Below are 16,912 nucleotides of genomic sequence, written 5' to 3'. Positions count from 1 at the left end.
GGGTCAATGATATTCTGTTATACTTGTTGTCAGGAGCCTAGCATAATCACCATCAGAGAGGCTTTTCCAGCAACTGATGGAAACAGACACAGAACTCCACAGCTAAATACTAGGCAGAACTCAGGGAGCCCTTTAGAAGAGGGTGAAGGAGGATTTTAAGAGGCAGACACAAGGGGCTGGAGCGATGGCTCAGAGATTAAGAGTACTGGTTCCTTTTCTAGAGGTCCTGAGTTCAATTCCCAACAACCACATGGTGGCTCAAAACCATCTATAATGATGAAATCTGGTACCCTCTTCTGGCACACAGGGGGAATACTGTATATGTAAAAAATAAATAAACAAATCTTAAAAAAAAAAAAAAAGAGCCAGACACAGAGTCAAGGACACAAGAAAACCCACAGAACCAACTAGCCTGGGCTCATTGAGACTGAACCAACAACCAGGGATCCTGCATGGGTCTGACCTGCCTATGTTATGGTTGTGTAGCTTAGTGCTCTTGTAGGACTCACAGTGGGTGAGCAGGTTGTCTCTGACTCTTTTGCCTGCTTTTGGGACCCATTTCCTCCTACTGGGTTGCTTCATCCAGGCTTAATATGATGGGAGGTACCCTGTCTTATTGCAACTTGATATATTGTGTTGGGTTGATATCCATGGCAGGCCTGCCCTTTTCAGGAGGGAAACAAAGGAGGAGTAGATCCGAGATGGGAGGCAGGGGACCAGGGCTGGGAGGAAGGAGAGAGTGGACACTACAGCCAGTGTGTAATATATGAGAGAAGAGTAAATTGAATGAAAGAATAAAAATTCTGGTTAGAGCTGGACATGGTGGCACACGCTTTTAATCTCAGCATTTGGGAGACAGAGGCAGGTGGATCACTGTGAGTTCAAAGCCAACCTGGTCTACAAAGTGAGTCCAGGACAGCCAAGGCTAACACAGAGAGACTCTTTCAAAAAACCAACCAAACAAAAAACCACCCCCCAAAAAATACTGGTTAGAGATGGGTTTGTTTTGTTTGTTTGTTTTGTTTTTTTCCAGACAAGGTTTCTCTGTATAGCCTTAGCTGTCCTAGACTCACTTTGTAGACCAGGCTGGCCTCGAACTCACAGTGATCCTCCTGCCTCTGCCTCCCAAATGCGTGTACCACCACCCCGAAGCTCTGGTTAGAGATGTTTGACTTAGCAGAATAAGATACATACTGACAATGGACAATTTTCTTTAAAAGAAGCAGGTCAAACCAGGCAGTGGTGGCTTAGACCTTTAATCCGAACACTTGGGAGCAGAGACAGGATGATCTATCTGAGTTCGAGGCCAGCCTGGTGTACAGAGAGAGTTCCAGGACAGCTAAGTTGTTACACAGAGAAACTTTGTCTTGAAAAACCAAAAAGTAGCAAGTCAAAACTAGACTTGGTTGCATAGGCCTTAATTGCAGCTCCTAAGGAGGCTGAAGCAGAAGGACTCCAAGTTCAAAGCCAGCCAGAGACCCTGACTCAAAATAAGACAAGGCTGAGGGAGTGATGCAGCTCAGTGGGAGAGCACTTGTTGAGCATGTGCGCACCGTTTGTTCTCAAGAGAAACCCAACTTGACAGAAGCAAGGTCCATCAGAGATAAGAAATTTGTTAAAATCAGGAATTCATGCAAGAAGGCCAAAGGAAAAGGCAATGTTAGTGCAACCTTGCTGGCAATGTTAGTGCAAAAGCCTAAGAAAGTGGCTAGAAGCCGGGTGTGGTAGCACATGCCTTTAATCTTGGGAGGCAGAGGCAGGCAGATTGTAGTGAGTTTGAGGCCAGCCTGGTCTACAAAGCGAGTCCAGGACAGCCAAGGCTAACACAGAGAGACCCTGTCTCGAAAAACAAAAACAAAAAAACAAATAAAAAACAAAAAACAAACACACACACACACACACACACACACACACACACACACACACACACACACAAAAACCTCAAAACCCACCAAAACCCAAACAAACAAAAACCTAGAAACTGGAGTGAGATAAGAAACCAGAAAGACATGTCACACAAAAGAAAGCTGGTCAGAGGCAAATGAGGTAGCTCACACTAGTAACCCAGTACTTAGAAGTTCCAGGCTAGCCTGGATTATACTGTGAGTTCTAATAACTTGTCTCAAAAGAAAAGAAAGAAGGGGATGTGACGCCGTATCTGTCACCTGAAAGGTCAATGTATCTCATGAACTACTTAATAGTGTTTTTCCTAGGAATCACACAGCAACCAGAAATTCTCACACCATCTCTGGATGCCAAAGGGCCTGAAGTATTGGGAATGAAAGCTCTGATCATGGAGAAATGGTGACCAAAGCTTAATTTAACAATGAGACATCCAAAAGGAGCAACTCCTTTTTGATGCATAATAGAAGTAGCCTATCTCAAATTGTGTGCCTGAATGCTGGCAAAACAGAAACACAGGCTGCCAGTCAGCCCAACTTTCAAGCCCAGTCCTGCTATGTACCCAGCTGTGGAACCTCAGGCAACTTTCTCAATCTCTCAGCACCTTGTTTTTGTCATCAGTAAAATCCCTCAGGGGATTGCTAAAAGGACAAATTAGATGCAGAGCAGAGCAACTGTAACTTAGTAAGCATTTAACAACTGCTATTGTTGTTGATAGTAATAAGGTAAAAACATCACTTGACACCTGGTGTAGCTGTGGGTTTGAAGATACTTATTTCAATTCCCCTCTCTAAGAGGCTGGGCAGCTCAGGTAACTACTTAGAAGAATGCCAGATAACTACCATCTACTGGGTGCATACTATGTGTCAAGCACCAATCTAAGAGCTGCAATATTTTGTCAGGCTCCTGATAAGTCTATATGTCTTCCCAAGAGTGTGTAGTGGCTAGACAATTTGTCCAAGGCTATAGAACTACAAAAAGAATCTGAATCCTGGCAACCTGGCTTCAGAACCTTGGCTCAAAACCAATGGTTCCCCATCCTGACTCCACATTAGATTACCCAGGAGATACAAAAACAACAGTGACCTCTAGGGCTTACCCATAGGGCTTACCCAAGCCTATCCACGCACAATTCTACCTTAAGTTCATCTGGATGGCTTCAGAGACATCATTTAGACCATCTTGCCTAAGGCTCAGTTTTCAGGTTGCACTATAAAATGAGCAATATCTCCCAGCTGATATCCAGGCAAACCTACTGCTTTTTAAATGAAATAGCACACACCAATAAACTCAGAACTTGGGAGTCAGAGGCAGGAGGATCAGAGTCCAAGGCTAGCCTGGGCTACATAAGATTCTGCCTAAAACAAATAAAACAAAAATTCAGCAGAAATGTAAGATTCTTCTAATTGCTTTTCCATAAGCAGGATAAATATTGTTGACTAAAATTTAACCCCCAAACAATATTATTGGGTTTTTTGTTGTTGTTGTTTTTTGAGACAGAGTTTCTCTGTGTAGCCTTGGCTGTCCTGGACTCACTTTATAGACCAGCCTAGCCTCGCGCTCACAGTGATCCGCCTGCCCGGCCAATTAAAACAATATTATTAAGGTACATATTGCATTCCCATTTTGTAGACAAGAAATAGTAAAGGTTCAATAACTTGTCATAGTCACAAAAGAACTGGCACTAGATTTCACAAGGGCTTGTGACCCTAAAGGTACCAACAGAAGAGGGTGTTTTGAGTACAAAATCAGGGGTGCTTCATGGAGGGCAAAGGAGCACTGAGAAAGGCATGGTCAACTGTGGCTAGGACTAAAAGCCAAATGATGGAGTAAAACATGGAGCTTTCATGGTCAGCTATGAGAGAAGAGTCCAAGGTCTTCCTAGGCCTAGACTGTACTAGCACATGACTGTGAAGCCACACGGCTTTCCCCAGCCTTCACAGGACTTTTCCTGATGCTTAGACCTACCTAGACCTGGAATCCCAGCTTGCAAGAAAACTAAGGTCACATTCTCAACTTAAACTCACAATGTAGAGAAAAGAGTAAATAGTTCTGCAAACATACTACTCTGTCCTTCTAGGATTGGCTAAAGAGTGGTCTAGAACTATGGTATTATACACATATTACATATAAAATATTCATATATATCAATAGACCAAAAGTGTTCAAAGTAAGGCATTAGAGGGTAAAGGTACTTGCAGCTGAATCTGAGTCTGATTCCCTGGATCCACAGAATAGGAAAGAACCATCTCCCTCAAATTATCCTCAGACCTCCACACACAGGCTGCAGTATGTGCACAGACACACACACAATTAAAAATGTATTTTTTTAAAAGTAAGGTACAAGTCTTTAAAGTTAGATAGACATAGGTTAGAATCCTGACTCATTACCTCTGAGCAATTCACTAAACTTCTACAACCTGCTTCTTCCTTTGTAAAATAATGATAAAATATATTTCTCAGAGGGTTGCTGTGAGAAACAAACACGTAATGTGCTTCGCCCACTGCCATAGAAAGCACATTCCCCGCACACAGTAGCCATTCTTTCCTTCATGCAGCAGGTTAATGAGCTTCTGCTTTCATTAAGCAAGCAGAGCTGGGTGGTGGTGGCGCACACCTTTAATCCCAGCACTTGGGAGGCACAGGCAGGCAGATCACTGTGAGTTCGAGGCCAGCCTGGTCTACAAAGTGATTACAGGACAGCCAAGGCTAACACAGAGAGACCCTGTCTCAAAAAAAAAAAACAAAAAAAAAAAACAAACAAAAAAAAACAACCAAACAAGCAAGCAAGCAGGACTACATAGACTCACAGCACTGCAAAGCTTCAACCTGAAGTGAGACAGCTGCTGCCTGAGCCCTTTATAAACACCAACTTTTATAAATGAGAGGCCTTTTGTATTCCTGGATTTAGATGAGAGGGTAATAATAAGGATGTAGGCTCGCTCGAGGGAAGTGCTCTCTTTTTTAAAAATCACTTTGCTATCAAGTATTGTGGTGTACCCCTGAAATCCTAGAACTTGGGAGGTAGAAACAGCAAGACCATGAGTTCAGAATCATCTTCGGCTTGAAACCAGCCTGGGCTCCATGAGACGCTGCCTCGAGCGAGCCAACAGAAAAGGTTGGGGATGTCCTGATTTGACTTCATCAGCATGAGTGAGTCTCAGGGGTAAACTCAGCATCACAAACAAACAAAACCCACCATCAACTGCCTTGCTATGACCTCTTAATAAAATAGGCTACAACTGCTTTAGGTCTCTTTGACAATAATTACTGGGAAGCCTGCATGTACCATGCTTTAGTATCAATAAAATTCCACCTGCTCCAGCTGCCCTAAAAGAAAGCTATAGGGTGGGACACTTCCACTATTCTTAAAGGTAAAGAGAAGCTCGCTGAGGAGGTCCACAGAGGCAGAGGATGCATGTCTCATCTCTGACCTAGTCTCCCTTAACAATCTCTTTTGTTCCACTGTTCTAGCTCTGAGAACTATCTGACAAAATCTCACCTTTACACAGGTGATGTCAGAATACCTTCCTCTTGCGTATCTGGATGAGAACTTGACATAGAGAACAAAGTCAGACACACCAAGTGATAGCCAGGAAGTCACTCTTGGAACAGTATGAAAAATTTCCCCCAAACACACTGTACCTTTCTTCATCATGTCTCTGTCCAAGGATACATTTCTCTGGGCAAGATTTACTTCTGCTCGAAAGTGGAAGCGCTTGGCTCGCTGTTCTTTCTTTTCAATTGCTTCCTAGAAAGTACAAAAAAGTCAAAGAGGTTTTTAAAAAAAGGGATGAGGAAAGTTAAATCACAAACAGCATGCTGCAACCTTAAAATAGATCAGAGTAAGTAAGCAACCTGTGCCTTAGAATGTGTTTTGCAGAAAACTGTACATGCAGAGCCTACAGTAAGCCTGCTGGGATCATTTCCGTTCCATCATAGCGTATGCCTGCACTTGGAACACAGTAGGAAGTCCACCAACACTTGTTTGGAAAGTTTTCTGATATTTCATGTATCACCAGCAATCATGCCAAGAAGGTAAAACAGATAACTTCACTTTCTCAATTTTCCTAGTGCAGAAATGGAGATGGGAAAAATGGAAGAAGGTTTGCAGGAAATATCTCCACTAGCCAAGGGTAGAGCTGACCCAGTGCTATTTCTAGGAACTGCACAACTACCACTATCACTTCACACTGTCTGTGGGCATGGTAATCACACCTACTATGCTCTTCCACATTATGTTTGCCTGAACGGTTCACTCTCTAAAAGCCACACCCCCACATAAAAATAACACCAGAGCAGAAAATAGTCTCCTCCATTCCAGCCTTATGTGCATAGAATTGCCTGTTTTCATTTTCAAGTAACAAAGAGCACTGACACTTTGCTGAAAAACACTCAGCTTTGTAAATTTCTTCCAAGAGTGAAAATAAATTCAGGTCCAAGTATAATTTTCCAATGGCTCTCAAGAACCCTTCACTAACTGTATACTGACTGAAGGTCTGACTAAAGAAAGCTTGTGGGCATGCAGAAGCAACAATGTTCCAATTATTTCCTATAATTATGCTAATTTTTTCACTGAAGTCTTCCTAGCACAAACAATCTACTTTCTTCAGCATGTGTGTGCTGCAATTACAGATGTGAACACACTCCCATGCATTGTTTTCTTCCCCGGGTGCTAGGGACCCTAACTAAGGTCCTCATGTTTACACAGCATGCACTTCACTGACTGAGCCATCTCCTAGCCAAATCCTTTAGTAACAATTTAAGTGCTAAATCCTTTCCCCAGGTACCTGGTAATATACTAGAAAATGATGTAAGGTTAAGAGCCATCTACTTCGCTGGGCGGTGGTGGTGCATGCCTTTAATACCAGCACTTGGGAGGCAGAGCAGGTGGATAGCTGTGAGTTTGAGGCCAGCCTGACCTACAAAGCAAGTCCAGGACAGCCAAGACTACACAGAAAAAGCCTGTCTCGAAAAACCAAAAAAGAAAAAAAAAAAAAAAAGAAAGAAAGAAAAAAGCCAAGTATGACATATTTACTTTTATTCTTGTTTTTAATTGAGAGTATATATAGGTATATACTCTCAATTAAATTTTAAATTGCGCTGGAGAGATGGCTCAGCAGTTAAAAGCACTAGGGGCTCTTACAGAGGGCCTGGGTTCAGTTCCTAGCACCTGCATGGTATAGCTCACAACTGTCTGCAACTCCAGTTTCAGGAGATCTGATGCCTTCTTCTGATCTCTACCAGGCATGCCCATAGTAAACATTATACATAGAGACAAAACACTGATATAGATACAAAATAAAAAATATAATTGAAGTCGAAAATTCTGTTTCAAACTGAACAGTACACATTTCAATCAGGAAGGGGAAAAAAAGGACTGAACTGACTTAAGCAATGCACTGACTACTGCATGGAAAATGAGAGGCCTCACTCTGAGGTACTATAGTGAAGATGATACAATGGTAACAGCGATCACTTAGCAAAAGGCAATATTGTCAGATGCTGGCAATAATTCAGTTGGCATGGCCCTCAAAGCTTAGACATACACACAACTAGAAATCCCTATTTTCCTAAGTTGGCAACCAGTAAGAAATAGACATACACTAAGGGCTTATTTATATGTTGGGTGCTTTTAACACTTTTATAGAAAGTAGAAATAAAACACATTTCTTAAGAGTGCAAATAACATCCAAATAAGCACTCTCGAGCCCAGGGACATGGCATGACTCTGTGGGTAAAAGGGTTTGCCATGTAATAAGCCTGACAACCTGAACATGGATTCCCAGAAACCATGTAAAAGCCAGATACTGTGGCATATGTCTATAATTTCCGCACTCTTATAGCAGAACGAGAGATAGGAGGCAGAGAGAAAGAGTCCCTCAGAAGCTTGCAGGCATCTAGCCTAAAACATGTACTACAGTGTCAAACAACCAGAGAAAAATCCTACCTCAAAACCAAGGTAAGAAGGGAATGGAGAGACAGCTTAGTAGTTAAAAGCATTGGCTGTTCTTAAAGAGATGCAGGTTTGGTTCCCAGGATCCACTGGGCAGCTCACAATCATCTCAAACTCCATTTCTAGGATATCTGATGGCCTCTCCTGACCTCTTCAGACACTAGGTCAGCATATGACATATTCACACACATGCAGGCAAATCACTCATACATATAAATCTAAAAATAATATCAGTACTAGTACTAATAATAAAAAAGACACCAGGTGCAGTGGCGCATGCCTTTGATCCCAGGACTTGGAAGGCAGAGACAGGTAGGCCTCTGTTGTGAGTTCCAGTATAGCCAGGGCTATGTAGAAAGACCTTGCCTCAAAGAAGAGGAAAAAAAAAAAAAGAGAGAGAGAGAAGAAAAGAAAAGATGGAAGATGAGAACTAACACCTGAGGTTGTTTTCTGGCTTCCACGTGTGTGCTAGAGCATTCATACGCACACACAAAACACATACATAATAAATATTAAATTGGAAATGGTTAAGCACAGGCATATAAGTATAATGACTGTCTTTTCATGGATAGAAGCACATACAAACGCTGCCTGAATATCTTCAGGATATATAGGGACATTCTTGGGTAGATAGATATATTTGATAATATGACACATATGTGTGTATGTATGTATATTATATAATATATATATGCAACAAAAGAAAAATGAGGCAAAAATACTTACTATACCATAAGTCTTATCAAACTGAATAAATAATCAGTCTGTCTTACCTTGGAGGTAACATCGATTCCAGTGATGAAGCTGCCAGCCTTGTTTTCATATCTTCTGCTTGTGTCCTAACAGAAGAGGAGTGATGAGAAGTCCCGACAGAAAAATCCATGATAAAAGGCAGCCTGACCTCTTCTTTTTGGGGGCTTTTTTGGGGGGAGGGGGGTTCAAGACAGGGTTTCTCTGTGTAGCCTTGGCTGTCCCAGACTCACTTTGTAGACCAGGCTGGCCTCGAACTCACAGCGATCCGCCTGCCTCTGCCTCCCGAGTGCTGAGATTAAAGGCATGCGCCACTACCACCTGGCATCAACTGGCTCTTCTTTTCAGCCATCCTTCTTCATTCTAACAATCCTTGTTATTAGGAAGTCTATCTATGACACTGCACAGTAGCAATCAACTGTTCTAACAAGTAGTCTTTTCTAGACCCCAGACAGGACACTGTTCAAAATATTAATTAGTTCTGTCAACTGAGGGTATCTATATAAACGAACATCTAAAAGCTTTTGCGGAAAAAAAAAAAAAAAGTCAAAAATGAGATAGTCACTTAGCTCCCTAACAAGACAAATTTCCCATGAAAGGCCACCAGGTGGAGCAAACGCCTCCACTGAAAATGCATAAAGTCCTAGATCTATGGGAAAATCCAGCCTAATACAATGAAAAAAAGGAGGGGAAATGGGTGGAATGGACTGAGGCCTCAGGTCCGCCTGCAGTCAGCACCCTGGACCCTGCATTCAGTCTCTGGCCGCTGCTTTCCTCTACGCTGTCTGTCTGTCTTTCTGACTTCCGCTCTCCCCTTTGTGCTTAATACAATCCAGAATGTCTCCAAAACAATCCTGTTTCCATCCCCATGACTTTTGTGCTTGCTGTCGTCGCTGCTAGGAATTGCTCCCTTCCAACTGGCATGGTTGATCCCTTTTTGTCGGTTAGGATTAAGGCTGAATCTAACTATATCTCAGTGGACTTTTTTATACATCCCTCCTGGTCACTGTACTTTCTATTCTATTAACAGGGTGTATTTTCTTTGTAGCAGTTAACACAAAAAGAAATTATTTACTTGTGTCCCCTACTAGGGTAAACTCCGAGAGGGAGTCTGATCTTAAGCACATAGTGTGTGTGTGGGGGGGTGATACATACATGTTAAACTGAAAGAATGGGTAACACCTAAGTCAAAACGGCATCGAAATCTAGATGACAGAATGTAGAAAACAGCAAAGTTGCCATTATGTTGTTACCAAAGTCATTGTCATTTGTCATCACTACCTCAGCCTTTACTCACAACGTCTAATATTTGTAAAAGAAAGACCTGCTATCACGTAATTAAGGGGGGGGGGGAGTTCAGGTGAAAACTATCCAGGCCTCAGACCAGCTTTAAGAACGGGACGTGCGACCACCAAACCACAAGCTAAACCGTCCTCCTCATACTCACTGTGGCCAAAGAAAGATCAAGTGTCAGTGTCAGAAGCTGGGACCACCGAGTAGGAGCAGTGAAGGTGCGCGGGGACATGACGACCCTCACCCACGACACCAACACACAAGGGTCCGCTGTTTGACAGGTCTAGCCCTCCCAAGCGGAGAGCGAGCGCCCCGTTGAACAGACACCAACTCCGCCGGTGCAGGGACCCACCAGACCTGGATGCCAGCACCACCTAACACTTCCCTTGAGTGACGTTCCAGACTCTGTTCCCGCCCGCGGATGCCTTTTATCTCCAGCCGAACACACTTCGTTCTCTCCGGGCCACGGGTCGGCCGGCACCCGGGGTAGTGAGAGGAGTGTCCCCAACTCTCTCTCTCTCCCAGCTCTCCCGCCACCTCCAGCGTTCTCTGCACCCATTTCCGGGCGCCCCGGCGCCCTCTCTCCCGCTCCGGCTCTCTCCGGGTCAAGCGCGGACCCCCCACCCTTCTGCGCTCGCGCCCCTCTCCAGGTTCGCGGACTCGTCGCCAGCGCCGCCGCCTCGCCGCCCCTCAGGGGACACTCGCTCAGCGACCTCCGGCTCAGCCCCCGCCCCTCGCCCGTACCGGGAGCAGTTCCTTTAGCGAGCGCCGCACCGGCACGATTTCCAGCTCGCCCTCCTCCACCTCCATGGGCTCCGGCTCGCCGCGCTCCAAGCCAGACTCCACTTCGGACGACAGAAGCCCCAAAGCCGCCCCAGCCGGGGCCTCCGCCTTCACGGACACTCGCAGGCCGCGCACGGCCGCCATAGCTGCCAGCCGGCCGAACCACAGAAAGCCCGCCCCTCACACCTGCCGCCTAGAGCGTCGCCGCCGCTGACCATGGAGGAGCGCCGCTCTTAGCTAGAGCGTCGTCCGTTTCTACCAGAGAGCCGTCCTTATCTCGGGCGCCCCCTTGGTGGCCCGGGAACTTGGGACGGGCTTGGGGAGGGATTTGGCGGGGGAGGGGGCGGGACGAAACAGGGACGGAGGTGGGCCGTCGTCTGAAGTTCCAGAACACCTAGACTTTGAGGGCTATACTTTTCCTAAGAAGTACTGAGCCGAGTACTACGTGCCAAGTACTTCCAAGGCTTGAACCCGTACAACTCTATGAATAAGATTTTATAATTATTTTCATTTCGCATAGGAGAAAACTGGGGCACAGGTTTTCTCAAGATAGGCTACTTAAATGATTACCTGGATCTGAGCCTAGGCAATCGGGTTTCAGAGCCCGGAATGTACTATAATCCACATCTTGGCAATCCGAACGTTTACAAATTTATCTGCGTGGTAAACCTTGTCCCTGTCAAGTCTTTCAGTAATTGAGCCATTTTATGTATTCAAAAATTTGAACTGGGGTCCAGTGTAGGGTTACATGCCTTTAGTCCCAGCACTCAGGAATCAAAGGCAGGCACATCTCTATGAGTTCCAGGCCATCCTAGTTTACATAGTGAACTCCAGGCCATGGTAGGGCTCCAAGGTGAGACCCTGCCTAAATTTAAACTGGGCATGGTGGTGCAAAATTGTATTCCCAGTACTTGGGAGATACAGGCAGGAGGATTAGGAGTTCAATATTGTCTTTCAATACGTGGCTAGCTTAAGGCTAGCTTAAGTTAAAGAAGACCGTAATTTAAGGGGGGGGGGGTTCTCCAAGATAGTAGTGACCTACCCAAAGGGCAGAGCCAGGTTTAGAACCCATTTTCTCACTTCTGGGGGCTCTCTCCATCAAAGACTCATAAGCATGGGTTCTTAAAGATGTTTCTAGGTAAGAGTCTGGCTGGGACAAAGGAAAAACTTATCCACACATATGAAAGGCGCCTCTTCCCTGTCGTGAGCCCAGATTTCGTTCCTCCTACATCACCTTTAGGTCCTTTCTAGACCTGTCTCCCAATCTGAAGGTGGAATAAATAGGACCATAGCATATCTGGGCCTCTAAAAATATTTTTACAGAGAGACAATTCTAAAACAGAAAAACACAAGAATCCTTTCATTTAAATTCAGAACATGGCTGCTCTGGCAAAAGATCACATCCAAAGACTTTCTAAGCCTGTGTGATCCAGCTACATACAGGCATGGCTTTAGTCCCAGGAGACAGAAGCAAGCAGATTTCTGAGTTCACAGCCAGCCTGGTATAGAGCAACTTTCAGGCAAAGAAAAGTTTAGGTCCAGGTGTGGTGGTACATGCCAGCACTCGGGACAGGCATGCAGGTCTCTGAGTTCTAGTTAGTTTGATTGAGTCAATGAGTTGAGAGGCAGTGCAGTGGAGTTGAAGTTCGTGGAGGTTCACTTTGTGGAATTCAGAGGCAGAGTTTTTTTTCTGTTTGTTTGTTTGTTTTCTGAGACAGGGTTTCTCTGTGTCGTCCTGGCTGTCCTGGACTCACTTTGTAGACCAGGCTGGCCTTCAGCTCCGGGAGATCCGCCTGCCTCTGCCTCCCAACTGCTGGGATTAAAGGCATGTACCACCACCACCCAGCCCAGAGGCAATTTTTACCAGGAGAGTTTTTACAGAGAAAGGTCATAGAGAGAACAAGCTAGACACAAGTGAAGACAGAATGAGCCGGTGGCTGGAGAGATGGCTCAGAGGTTAAGAGCACAGGTTACTCTTCCAGAGGTCCTGAGTTCAATTCCCAGCAACCACATGGTGCCTCATAACTGTCTAAATTGAGATCTGGTGCCCTCTTCTGGCCTTCAGGCATACATGCAGGCAAAACACTGTACATGAAGAATCTTTTTTGAAAAAAAGAACATATTGCCAAAGCTTGAGGCCAAGCTGAACAATTCAGTCAGAGGCCGAGAGAGAAGACAGATTGAATCAGTGATCTTGGAGAGGCATCTGACCCAGAACAACTGAGTTGAACCAGTCAGTCAAAGTTCAGAAGAACATGAAAGGGTGAGCTTAGTCAGCAGTAGTAAGCCTCAGAGGCTGAAAACATTCTGGGCCTAGATTAAACTGTATGGAGGCTAGAAATGTCCAGAACTAGGCTTTGGTTAGCATATAGAGGCAGTCAGCCTCCAAGATGACAATCACTTCAGGCAAATAATAGTTACTTTTACAGAATCAGATGCACCAGGTGGCCTTGAGCATGCCATTTAACCTCCAAGTCTCAGTTCCTTCATCAGAAAATAGACCAGTGACACCCACCTGCAGAGAAGGATGTAAGGACTTAAATAGGCTAAGTATATGTGGTTATAAGATCCAACAGAAGTGGTGTACGTCAGAGGTTTTCTAAAAATGGGCCTACATCACAGGACAAACAAGATGGAGTTCCTTAGAAGGGTACCATTGATTGAATGTAATGCAAACCTAAGTATAAAATTGGATTGAAAGAATGGAATGTATTTTCTCCTTTTTCCTCCCCCCCCCCCCCCCGCCCTTTGGCTGTGCTGACAGTGGAACCCAGAGGCTTGAGCACATTGACAAAGCCCTTTCTTTTCAGTGAGCCATACCCCAACTCTCTTGTTTTGAGACAGGATCTTGCAGTGTAGCACCTCCACCTCCTGAGTGATGGGACTGCAGACTTCTAACACCAGGCCTGGCTCCCTAGTGTGCATTTTAAAGAGATGTTTGTGTTCTCGATGGCCGGCTGTGGGCGACAGTCATGAACCCCATCATTACGCTATCTCTCTAGGCCTACAGAGTGGGAGGCAGGAGACACGAAAGCAGTTAATTACTCAACTGCACAGGCCTCTCTCCCTTAAGGAGACTTGTGCTTGAGGGTTCAATTTAGAGGGATTTGGAATTGCAGTTCCTCGAGGCTGTGGAGCACCCGCAGCTAGCAGGAGACACAGGCAGTCAACCCCCAGGCTGCTCCCGGGACAGCCCTATACCTTTCTCTACTCAATCCTCCAACTCACTTCACCTGCCTCCCTGTCCGGTGCAGGCCAATGAGGTGAAACCACAGAGAATTTAGGAGGTGGTAAAGAATTATCTTCAGAAAGTTACAGTTAATGGGGCTGGAAAGACTGCTCACCTGGTAGATCCTCCAGTGCAAAGATCTGATTCTAAGCCCTCAGCACGCATGTAAAAGCCTGGCAAAGTGATGAGCATCTAAACCACTCTCCCTACCCCCACTCCCACCCCGTGTGCTGGACGGGCAGATCCCAGCGCCCACTGGCCAGCCATCCTAGCCACACCAGATTCATTGTGAGCCCGTCTCAAAAGCTAAAACGAACCCTTAAAGTAGTTCAACAAAGCACATAAGGTTCAGACAGATGGCACAAGTGTCTAAAACAATAAAGTGGAGGGGGCTGAAGACATGGCTCAGTGGTTAAGAGTACATGATGTTCTTGCAAAGGACCCAAGTTCAGTTCCCAGAACCCACATCAGGCAGCTCACAGCCACCTACAACTCCAGCTCCAGGAGATCTTCCACCCTCCCCTGGCCTCCGAGTGTGCGGTACGCAAGTAAACAAAGCCACCCACAGACACACCAACAGCAGCCAAATAGGGCCTGCTGGGCACTGGCTCCCAGGTTACCCCTTAAGGTGCTCACTTACTGAGTATTTATTACAAGCCAGGCTCTTGTAACAAGAACTTAATTTACTGTCACAGAAACTCCACAAAAGTGCGCATACTATTCGCACTATGCCATAAAAAAAAAAAAAAAAAATTGAGGCTCCTGCAACGACCTGCCAAAGGTGTTACAGCTACTAGGTAGGTAACCAAACTGTGTTTAATCTCAAGGCTGCCTGATCTCAAGGATGACACTTGATATCACTACCCTGGAGGACCCTATGACTAGCGTACTAGTGCTGAGGCTAAGAAGTTACAGGGGAGACACTAGGCATGCCAGCTCCCCATCGTAGCCTCCCTGAGTCACTATGAAACAGGAAGTGTATCCTACCGCCAGCCCTCTGGTCCTCAAGCACCCAATTCTCCCCACATAGGGGCTGCATAGGAGATCAGAGTTCTTTTTTTTTTTTTTTTAAGACTCATTTATTTATTAAGTATACAGTGTTTTGTTTGCATGCATACCAGAAGAGGGCACCAGATTTCATTATAGATGGTGGTGAGTCACCATGTGGTTGCTGGGAATTGAACTCAGGACCTTTGGAAGAACAGGCAGTGTTCTTAACCTCTGAGCCATCTCTCCAGCCCGAGATCAGAGTTCCTTAGCCTCCTGAGCCCACCTTCCACTTCCTTCTTTCCTCCCCTTCTCCTCTCCCCACCTCTCAATACCCCTACCACGGTGCTCGGGGGCCTACAGTGCCTCAGAGCCTTCCAGAAAATTAAGCCAAGTCAGCTGTGCTAAGAAAAACACTCCCAGATACAGAAAACATGCAAAGCCTTTTTTTTTTTTTTTTAACTCAACAAAGGGCTTTTTATTGTTTTTAATTCCCTTCCTAAGAAGTTACTTTTTAAAAACACGCTTACGGAGTTTGTTCACGTGTGCTACATTCAAAACCAATGCCAACCAAAGCTGTCAGAAACAGGTGACAGTGAGCATGCCTTCCTGGCTCTGCTGGGGACAGTGAGGCCAGCCACCCAACTCTAGACTTTTCCCTCCTTTTTCCACATGGGTCCCATCCACAAAGCTCCCTGATTCCTTGTTATTTAATGACTGGCATTTAACTTGCTTCTCATTCACTCTGTAAAAGTATTTTTAGAGATAGGATTAGACGTAGCCAGGCACAGTGGCACACACCTATAGTCCCAGAGGCAGGCGGATCTCTGTGAATTGGAGACCAGCCTGGTCTACAAAGTGAGTGAGTCCAGGACAGCCAGGGCTACACAGAGAAACACTGTCTCAAAACAAAACAAAAACAAAACAAACAAAAACAAAAAACAATAACACCAAACAAAAAACAAAAAAAAAAACATACATCAGATAGCATTAGATAATCTGTTTTTAAGCTCTAGGTTACACTGGCTGCCTTAGTGCAGAGGAGCTGGGTTGAAATGGGAGCCCATTAACAATGTGTTACCTTCTGCTCCTAGGTGGTAAATAGACATAGAAACTATATTACAGATGCATGTGCCGGTATAAGATATGCAAGTGTGCTGTGTACAGCAGATGGGCACGCACGCACGCACGCACACACACGTGTACATGAAGGAGCAATGCACACCCATGGGCACAGAGATGCGGTGGGACACCATGCTCCCGCCCAGCCTCTCTCTTTTCTAGTCCAGCACTTGCATTCTGAAACCCATGTGGGCAGCTGGGATCTCCTTGTGGGAATGCTTTCAGAGGGGGGGATACCTGAGTCCTGCTCATCTCCCTTTGGGGACTAATCCTTATGAGCATTGTCAGTAAACATTAAAATAGCCAGACGACCACAGAACCCAGCGAGCTGACATCTGTTCTGGAAGGGCGAGGTCCACATGTGTCTCAGTTGTGCGGCTCTGCCTTGCGCGGGCTGTCTGATATTCTGTATTGAAGCCACTGGCAGAAGGGCCATCTTCCTGACAGGGTGTGCGTCCTGGAAGGTCCCTCACGTGGCGGGCCTCCCACCTGAGCAGTTTAATTCTTCATCAAGTGATGGGTAAGCCAGCGTAGGGCTGGAGCCTGGATCCCAGTTACTTCCACATCTGCAGGGCCAGGGTTCTGAGAGTCCGTGGCCCTCAGTGCTGCTCCAGCTGTCTTTTCGCTCTGGAGATGTGTAAGGGAGGAAGGGAGGGCAGCAGGGGAGGTGCTCTGCTACCCCCACCCCCACCTCTCCCAGCCTAGGCCTATGCTCTGAGCGGGATTCAGTTCAGCCCTTTTCCCAGCTACTGCCAAGTATAAAACACAGCCCATGAACGTCAGGTCCATGTGACTCCCAGACAACGTGCCAGGAACTATCCAAAGCTGGAGGAAAATGTTCCTCACAAGAGCTGCTCCGACTCTGGCCCTCAGGTCAAGGACACAAAAAA

At 45.6% G+C, this 16,912-nt stretch overlaps 1 protein-coding gene across 2 annotated transcripts in view; it reads right to left on the bottom strand.

The window, feature by feature from the left end:
* The window catches only part of Ncbp3 (nuclear cap binding subunit 3), a 32,556-nt gene extending 21,686 nt beyond the window's left edge, over positions 1-10,870 (bottom strand). The window contains exons 1-3 of one of the 2 annotated variants that reach the window (XM_051157905.1): positions 10,646-10,870; positions 8,632-8,697; positions 5,548-5,653 (exon numbers count right to left, since the gene is read on the bottom strand). In XM_051157905.1, the coding sequence (XP_051013862.1) occupies positions 5,548-5,653; positions 8,632-8,697; positions 10,646-10,828 (355 nt within the window). In that variant the 5' untranslated portion in view covers positions 10,829-10,870. The remainder of the gene's footprint in view (positions 1-5,547; positions 5,654-8,631; positions 8,698-10,645) is intronic. The other variant, XM_051157904.1, reaches the window with a different exon arrangement.
* Between the last annotated feature and the right edge of the window lie 6,042 nt (positions 10,871-16,912).

Source organism: Acomys russatus, chromosome 16 (genome assembly GCF_903995435.1).
Source record: "Acomys russatus chromosome 16, mAcoRus1.1, whole genome shotgun sequence".
Taxonomy (NCBI): domain Eukaryota; kingdom Metazoa; phylum Chordata; class Mammalia; order Rodentia; family Muridae; genus Acomys; species Acomys russatus.
Note: the sequence above shows the minus strand (reverse complement) of the source record. Positions and strands in the feature narration are given on the sequence as shown.